The following is an 8657-nucleotide window of genomic DNA, read 5'->3' as shown; positions in this document are numbered from 1 at the left end:
AACGTTAAGTGTGCTCAGCTAATTTTCTGGGCTGCTTTCTTGGTGCACCACAGGAAGGTGCTCAGACACTGGGCCAGGTGCAGTGCATGGTGCAGAGGGCACTGGGGGAGGATTTGTTCCATCAGTGGCGGCTCTGGGGGCCTACACATCTACATGTGTTTCCTGGGACATTATGTTCACCTGTTTGTTACTCAGCCCTCCAATGCTTTCAAAACCATGCTGGGACAAAGCCTTTCCCCTGGTTGTCCCTCAGTTACCAAAATATCTCCTTTGCCCCTTGACCAGCTGTCAGAATTTCCCTGACCTTCCTAAAACAAGTATCTCAGGGACTGTTTCTCTTGGCCTATGGTAAATGGGAGGGATGCTCCAGCCTGGTGTGCTCTATAGGCTGGTCATAACTTGAGGAAGAAGGTGTTCCAGAGCAAAAAAACGTACAACTTCAGAGTCAAAGAAAAAAAAAAGCCTTAATTATTCAACTAGTCTGAAATGCTTTAAAGTATCCCTAAAAATAGGTGAGAGGGATGTTTGTCAGCTACAAAGAGATCATCCTGCAGTAGTGTTACTTGTGTTATTTTATGATGATGCTACAGAATACAGTCCCTCAGGTAGGCTCATTAATGTTTATGAATGAGCCCCTTGTTTTAAGCTTTTGGTTTGAGAACGTGGAACTAGGGCAAGAGGCAAGCTGGGCTGGTTCTGCAGGGCACTCCGCAGGGCCCAGGGCAGCATGGAAGGTCGCTGCAGACCTTGGCAGCTTCAGAGTGCAGATGACAGCTGCGTTTGGGCTGAGAAGGAGCAGGACTTTGGCTAAATACTCTGTGAAACTCTGCGCCTTCACAGAGGGTCAGCACGCAGGAGGCTTGCGTGGCTGTGTCTCTTTCAGCACAGTCAACCTGCGGCTGCGAGAGCTGTGAGGGCTCGTGGTGAACCCTCCTGCCTGGCAGGGTGGCGGGACTCCTTGTCACTATCTGTTCCTTAAAGAGGGCAACTGCTCCTTCTGGCTATCTGTACGTGCCTTCTACCACAACTTTAGATCAACAGCTCGGTTTTCCGACCCGGCCCCAGAGGCAGCCCGATGGAGAAAGCTGCCCCTTCCTTCAAGGCAGCGGGATACTGTGCGCTGGCGCAGTTTCGGCCCCGAGCGCGTGCTGGGGTTCTGGGTGTTCAGCCGGCCCGTGCGGTACTAGCACCGCTCCGACGGGTCGGCGCCGGGAGATGCGGAACAGTGGCTATCGCGCCAGTGATGTGCTACCCGGGTGGCCCCTCCTGCCCTGCGCAGCTGTCGTGCCTGACAGAACCTAACTCTGCAGACAGGGCCAGTGAAGTGGGCATCGGGCCACCGCGGCCCCGAGGCAGGAACCACCGAGGAGCGGCTGCTGGAGGCGGGTGCTCCCCACAACGCAGCTGGGGCTCTCCATCCACCCTGCAGCCCCGCTCCCCTCTCGCGCCGCGCTGCTTTGCGGACCGCTTCCTAAACGGGGCAGAAAGCGTGGCGTCGCCAAGAGCCCACCGCAGGGGGGACGGCCCCGTACCCGATCCCGTCCTTCTGGGGGACACCCGTATAGTGGAGTCGCCACAGCCACGTGGCGGGAAAAGCTCTTCGGAGCGCGCCCCAGCGCTTTCCCCGGAGCGCGCCGGGCCGTGCTCCCCGTTCCCCCGCGGGCGCTCGTTTTGAACAAATGACCTCACCCGCGCCCGCCAACCGCCGCGCTGCAGTGCTTAATATTCATGAGGCGGCGCGCCAATCGGTGGACGAGGAGGTTGTTTTAAACGGCGGAGCCCTGCAGCCAATCAGGCCGCTCTCGTAGGCAGCCAACGCGAGGCTGAGCCGCGCCGAGCCCGCGCCGTGCCCTGCGCTCAGCTCCTGCCACACTGCCGCGAACAATACAGGTACGTGTGGCCCCGCCGCAACTTTTCGGGGGGCGGCTGCCCCCTGTGCGCCGCGCCCCGCCCTGCCCCGCGCTCTCATTCCTCTCCTTTCGCTGTACTGGGGCTTTTTTTTTTTTTCAGTTTTTTTTTCCGCTTTTTTTTTTTTTGTTCCGATTTTTTTTTTCTTATTAAAAAAAGAATTCCCCAAAACTTTCTCCCCTCGCGCGGGTCGCGGCGGGGCTGGGACGCATGGCGCGCGGAGCGGCGCCGTGGGCGGAGTGGGGCGCGGCGGCTGCCCCATACCCGTTCTTCTATGTTGCCCCGCCGGGACCCCCCCCCCCCCCCCCCGCGCCCCGGGGCGCCCCGCGCCCACCCGCTCCTTCTGTAGGGCCGCTGCCTGCCGCGGGACCGCTGCTCCGCGGCGCCGCCGCCCCGTCCCGCCCGCGCCGGGATCCTCCCGCCGCCGCTGCTGCCGTACGGCCCCGTCCGTGTGCCCCGGGTGGGAGCGGCGCGGCGGGGGAAAGTTGCAGCCGCGCGGCGCAGCGCCGTGCCGCCGCGGGCTCCGCATTAACATGGCTGTCGCTCCGGCAGTGACAGGGAGCCGCGCTGCGCCCGGCCCGGCGCTGGGACCGTGGCCGCCGCCTCCGGCGCCTCGATCCCTTCCGTCCGCCCACGTCGCTGCTCCCCGGCCCGGCCCGGGCCGCTCGCGGTACTGCGCTCGCGGCGGCTCCGGCGCCCTGCCCGCCGCGCATAACATGGCTGGCGCCGGAGCGCGGCGCGGGGAAGAAAGACGTGCGGCGGCGGGAGGGGGTCGCGGCGGGGGAGCGCTCCCCCCCGACGCCCCGCCGAGGGCCCAAACCCTTCGCTTTCAGCCCGGGTCGTCTCCCCCCGGCGCCCCGCGCCCTCGGCTGGGCTGTGGGGGGCCGCCCGCAGGCTCGCGGCACTTTTTTCTCGCGGCGCGGAGGAGCGGAGCCGCGGCTATAATGGCTGCACGGGAGCCTTTGTTACAGAGCATTGCGCTAGGCAGGCTGGGGGGGGGGGGGGCGCCTCCAGCCCGCTCCGCGCCCCGGCCCCGCCACCCCCGCGCCCGTGGGGCCGCCCCGGAGCCCTCTCCCGCCGGGGGCGGTGTTTCGGCGGGGCCGAGGCCGGGGGCGGCGGGCGCGGGGGCAGAGCGCGGCGGAGGGGGAGCGCGGCTTTGTTAGCGCGCGGCGCCGGCAGAAGCCATCTTAGCGAGCGGGGCCGGCCTGGGCGCGCGGCGCGGCCGCCGCTCCCGCTCCCCGGTCCGAGCCGGGCCCTGCCGCCGTGGGCCGTGCCGCCGCCCCGCCGCTCCCGACCGCTGCCCCGCGCCCCCCGCCCGGCGCCCCGCTGCATTTCAGGGGCAGTTTCTTTCATCAGGAGGCGGCGCACAAAATGGAAGATGAATTATCGGTGTCCGCCGCTGCCCCCTCCGCCCGCCCGCCGCGCCGCCGGCCCGGCCCCGCCGCAGGTGCCCGCGGCCGCTGCCGGTGACCTTGGCGGCGGGGGCAGAAGATGGCGGGAGGAGGCCGGGACGCGTCGGGCCTGCGCGCCCCGAACCTCGCGGCCAGGCCGCGGCCCGCCCCGCGCCTACCGTCCCGTGCCTCGCCGCGGCGGCAGCAGCGGGCCGGGCCCTCCAGCTCCGCGCCAGCACCTTGCCGTGTTGCACCAATAAAAATCGGGTTTTCAAGCCGTTGGAAAGCTGTGAATAGAGAGCGTTGCTGCGGGATTATTTTTGTCCCCCGAGGGAAAAACAAATAGGGTGGGGGTGATCGGTCCCGAAGTTAGCTCCTTGCACCCAGCCACGCACCGCTCCCAGCCTTGTGCTGGCCGTGGCATGCTCACCTGCCTGCACCCACCCATACCCCACTGTCTGCAGGGCTTATGGCGCTCCTGTAGGATGGGATCTTGGGGAGCTGGCCCCATTATGGGGATGTGGATGCTGAGGGGATGAGGCATAGCTGGTGCCAGACATGTGGCTCAAGCCTTGCTGTGGAGGCCAACTCTGACACCTAGTACTGGTTTCTGAGTAGTGCTTTATGGGCAACAGTATGTGAGCTTAGTGGCCCAGCTCCCATCCTTTGGTATAATGTAAACGTATTGATGTAAAACTTTGGTGATGATGGGTTCCGCTTGGCTTGGGTCTGCAGCCCAAGCCCAAGGAAGAATAATTGCAGAGCCATGTGGGAGGTGGCAGGAGGTGTTGTGGGAAGAGAGGTGTGAGTGAGGGCAGGTTGCTTCTGGGGGGTGTGTATGTACAAACAGGTGCATGTTGTGCACACACTTGTGTGTTCTGAAGTTCACGTGTTCCATTCTCCCTTTTGTCCCACAGAGTCAGGATGGCTAAAGGTGACCCGAAGAAGCCCAAGGGCAAGATGTCTGCCTATGCCTTCTTTGTGCAGACGTGCCGTGAGGAGCACAAGAAGAAGAACCCAGAGGTTCCTGTCAACTTTGCAGAGTTCTCTAAGAAGTGCTCAGAGAGGTGGAAGGTACCTTAATTTGAAGTGATGACTTGTCCTGTTATCTGCTTGTGTTGCCTGTGCCGATCTGAGGGCAGAGGGAGATGCTGCTGCTGCTCTGGTCTGCATGCTGCGTCCCTGCCTGATGTTCTGCTGCTGTCCCCCATAAGAGCTGTGAGCTCTTGTGCCACCCTGGTGACCTCCTTCACACAGTGCTGGCTTGTGGCTGCTGCCCCGGCCAGGACCTTGGTCCCCACAGTGGTCCATTAGAAAACAAACACATTCTGAAATGGCCCTGTGGAGCCGGCATGTGTTGGCTTGTGTACTCAAAGTTTGCCAGCTATTGAACATTGGGTGATCACGTGGCCTGGTGTCTTGTGTTTTTTGTGTGTTTTTTAGACCATGTCAAGCAAGGAGAAGGCTAAATTTGATGAAATGGCAAAGGCTGATAAGGTACGATACGATAGAGAAATGAAGGACTATGGCCCAGCTAAGGGTGGCAAGAAGAAGAAGGACCCCAATGCCCCAAAGCGACCACCGTAAGTACCTGAGGCATGGCGTGCACAAGTGTTACTGCGCTTCATCTTGCAGCGCTTACAACTTGTCTGTTATTTGCAATAAAATAAGTCACTGTGACGTAGTGTGGGTATTGGAGTACCGATGGTGTTGATTGTGTTCTGTGAGATTTCTGGGCTGCCTGTAACCCTGAGCATGTAGAGTGCTGACGGAGCTGTCAATACTCAGTGCCCTTAAAATCATGGTGGTGAAGGATGTGGACAGCAGGGCTGCAGTGAGACTTGTACGTTGAAGGTGGAATTGCAGAGGATTGGGGATAGAAAATGCTTAATCGAAACAAAATAGGGTTTAAGGTTACAAGTTTGGCCACATTAAAATCAAAGTATGTACTAAAAAAATAATTTAAAAAACAATTTGTCCACTCGTAGGCGTAGGTGAGGATGTTGTGCTGTGGGGTGGGGAGGGGCTGCTGCTGGGGTGTGCTGCTGTACTGCTCACTGCCCTCTGGTGCTTCTCCCCAGGTCTGGCTTCTTCCTATTCTGCTCAGAGTTCCGCCCCAAGATCAAGTCCACAAACCCTGGCATATCCATTGGGGACGTAGCAAAGAAGCTTGGTGAAATGTGGAACAACCTCAGTGATGGTGAAAAGCAGCCCTATAACAATAAGGCTGCTAAGCTGAAGGAGAAGTACGAGAAGGTAAGGCTGTTGTAACGCATTTCTCCTTACGGGCTCCTTTTCTGGTGCCTCTGTGTGACAGATGGAGCTGAGCAGTGGGGGCTCTGCTGCCCGCAGCTGTTGGCAGTTAGGTGCTCTTGGCGTGCTGCGGGGCCCAGCTCTCACAGTGGATGTACCTCGGGTTGCAGTCGGGTAGAGGCAGGCAGGTGTGTTCCAACAGGGAGGAACATCCCCAGGCAAAGCACACCTGTAGCTACAGCAGAGAGTTTGCCATACTGTTAGGGGAGCTATGTCCTGCTAGCAGGAAAGTGACAAAAGGTTGGCTTCCCTTACCCTTAGACAAGTAATGATGAGCGTGGGGCTCAGGGCTGCCTGCCCTCTGGGGCTGCGCCTGCAGGAAGACAGTCCCCTCTGCTAACATGCACCGCTGTGCAAACGCGGGGTGTTTGGCACTTAGAGCAAATTAAGACATCCCCTTGACTTTGCAGGATGTTGCAGACTACAAGTCTAAAGGAAAGTTTGATGGCGCAAAGGGAGCGGCAACCAAAGCTGCTCGGAAAAAGGTAGAGGAAGAGGACGAAGAGGAGGAGGAGGATGAAGAAGAGGAGGATGAAGATGATGATGACGAATAAAACTGTACTATACTTGTCTCCATGTGAATACCATAGAGTAGGGGAAACACCGTAAATGCAGCACCTCTTATTTGAGATGGTGTCTCTTGCCCTTATTAGGCTTAATTAAAAAAGAAAAAATTTGGATTCCGATCGCGTTGTAGTTTCTAAAAGTGCTCTAGAAATTGTAACTGGTTTACATGAAGTGGCCATGGGTGTAATGAGCACCCTGAAACTGTATCAAAGTTGTACATATTTCCAAACATTTTTAAAATGAAAAGGCCCTCTAGTGTTCTCCTAACTCTGTGCACTTTGCTGTTGGTGTAACAAAGCATTTAAAAATGTTTCAAGCATTTTTTTAATTTGTAAGGTGGTGTTACTATATGGTTATTGGCTAGAAAATCCTGGGTTATAAACTGTACATATCTATAGTTTGTAAAAACTAGACAGATTCTTGTGGTACATGCTTAGAGTTATGATGCCTTAGAGGAGCAGTGATTACTGGAGAGGCTGTACGTTCCCCGGGGTGCCATGGCCCGAAGCATGCACTGTGAGGGTAGATCTATTTACACTACAGTGGGCGTCCATTTAGCTTAAAGTTGTCTTTCTGTATATAGTGAAATAGCATTCTGCTGCCATTCTTAGTTGTGGAAGGGGGTTCAGCTGGCATGAGAAGTGTACGGATTTTTTTAGTTAAGTGCGGTAGTTTTTAAACTGAAACTGTAGACATCTCTTCATCGTCAACTCAATGAAGAGCCAGTGCAGCAACTGAAGTTCAAAAACACTCTGTACTTAAACAAATTTGCAACGTTATGTTTTTTTTGTATGTTTAGAATGCTGAAATGTTTTTGAAGCAAAATAAACAGTATTACATTTTTAAAACTGTTCTTGACAACACTCTAAATTTCTGGTTTAAAAGGATCTTAACAACAGCGAGAGGTTCATTTCGAAGTCTGTGGCATCCCTCAGGGCTGGTGACTTAGGAAACATTCTGACTCAAGGATTAAAAATTAAAAATAAATGGTGGCCAGCCAAAACTGGCTGAATTGAAAGAGATGGCTGCTCCAGCTAATATGCAATCATAACTGTTTATGGCTGAGTGGCATAAGATGCTATGCAAGTTTGAACTTTATTACTTGAACTTGGGAGCCTAAATGAACATTCATGACGTAATTGTTTGTTTGTGTGTGTATATAGCAGCATTCAGAGATGCAGAGAAAGGTAGGTGGCTAGGAATGAGGCTGATACTATGGAATAAGTATAAAAGCATAGTTCGGATTTTTTTTTTTCCAGTTGTGTTGGGTAAATTTATAGCCCAAATGCATTGCTGTACATATTAAAATGTGCCTTTTTTGTCCTGTGTTGAACTGTTTCAGACTTGTGGTTTTTTCTAGCATCTTAACCCTCGGCAGGAGCGAGGCGCCTAGGCTGGCTGCTGCACTAGGAGTGTGCTGCAGGTGCTCGCTCCGTGTCCTTCCCAACAACACCAGGTGACTGGGTGCTACAGGGCAGGGGCATGGCACGCCTCTTCCCCTCCGGTGGCACTGACTGCAGCGCAGACCTGATCTCAATTCCAGCGGGGTGTCCCACAGCCTGGGATCGAGCTACCCTGCTCAGTGCTGGTCTGGTGGCTCTGACCCTCTCCCTCATGTTCTGGTTCTGGCTTGTAGCCATTCTGCTTGGCCAGGAGGAGGTGGGCGTGCATATGTGCTCATGGTGACACCCTCAGATGTGTGCTGCCGCATGCCACCCGCTTGGCAGGAGAGGATAACTGTTCTGTGGGTATGGGTGCTGTCACCGCTCCCTCTGAGCCCAACTGCAGATGCACAAGAGCCAGGCTTGCAGGCAGGAGAAGCAATGCTGGTGAGGAGAAACAGCTTCATCGCCTGACTGGGCATGTGTCTGGCTTTCTGTGACCTCTCGATAACTGTGGTATCATAGCAAAACACTCTCATCTACTGTTGAGATAGAGTAGGACCCGAGAGCAAAAACAAGTTAGAAACTTTTATGGAATATAACCGCACATGGTGATTTTTTTATTTTTATTTTTATTTTTTATGGTTTAGTGTTGGTTGGATCTTGGAAATATTTCTGTAATTGCTTAATTATGGCAATTCTTAAATGTCCTTAATGAACTACAACAAAAGAAGTGTGAAATTGGCTCCCATTTTATGGGAAGTTGTGTTTTAAAAGGCTGAATAAAACCGTGCCTGGAAAAGAAACAGGTACCCTCGTATTCCCTGCCTTTCCTGTGCCTCTTGTGTCATGAGGGAGAAGACTGGAGATGCCAGTACATGGAAATTTGATGGGAAGTGGTGGAGCAGAAGAGAAAAGCGATGGCATCATTTCAGGAGCTCTAATGCTGTTCCTATTGTCTAGTTGGCAAAATCTCCCCTTAGCCACATATGGGAATTAGTGTAGATCACTGCTGTGCAAATCGAGCTTGGCCTTGAATTAACTGCTAGTGAGCTGAGTCCCTGTTGATAGTATTAGCAAGTAAGAGCTGGAGCTG

At 55.2% G+C, this 8657-nt stretch overlaps 1 protein-coding gene across 1 annotated transcript; it reads left to right on the top strand.

The window, feature by feature from the left end:
- The first annotated feature begins 1793 nt into the window (after window positions 1-1793).
- Window positions 1794-8379, top strand: HMGB3 (high mobility group box 3). Its single transcript, NM_205295.2, has 5 exons — window positions 1794-1890; window positions 4217-4373; window positions 4743-4882; window positions 5381-5555; window positions 6023-8379. The coding sequence occupies exons 2-5, from the start codon at window positions 4224-4226 to the stop codon at window positions 6164-6166; spliced, it is 609 nt and encodes a 202-aa protein (NP_990626.3). The 5' UTR covers window positions 1794-1890; window positions 4217-4223; the 3' UTR covers window positions 6167-8379.
- The last annotated feature ends 278 nt before the right edge of the window (window positions 8380-8657 follow it).

Source organism: Gallus gallus, chromosome 4 (assembly GCF_016699485.2).
Source record: "Gallus gallus isolate bGalGal1 chromosome 4, bGalGal1.mat.broiler.GRCg7b, whole genome shotgun sequence".
NCBI classification, from domain to species: domain Eukaryota; kingdom Metazoa; phylum Chordata; class Aves; order Galliformes; family Phasianidae; genus Gallus; species Gallus gallus.
Note: the sequence above shows the minus strand (reverse complement) of the source record. Positions and strands in the feature narration are given on the sequence as shown.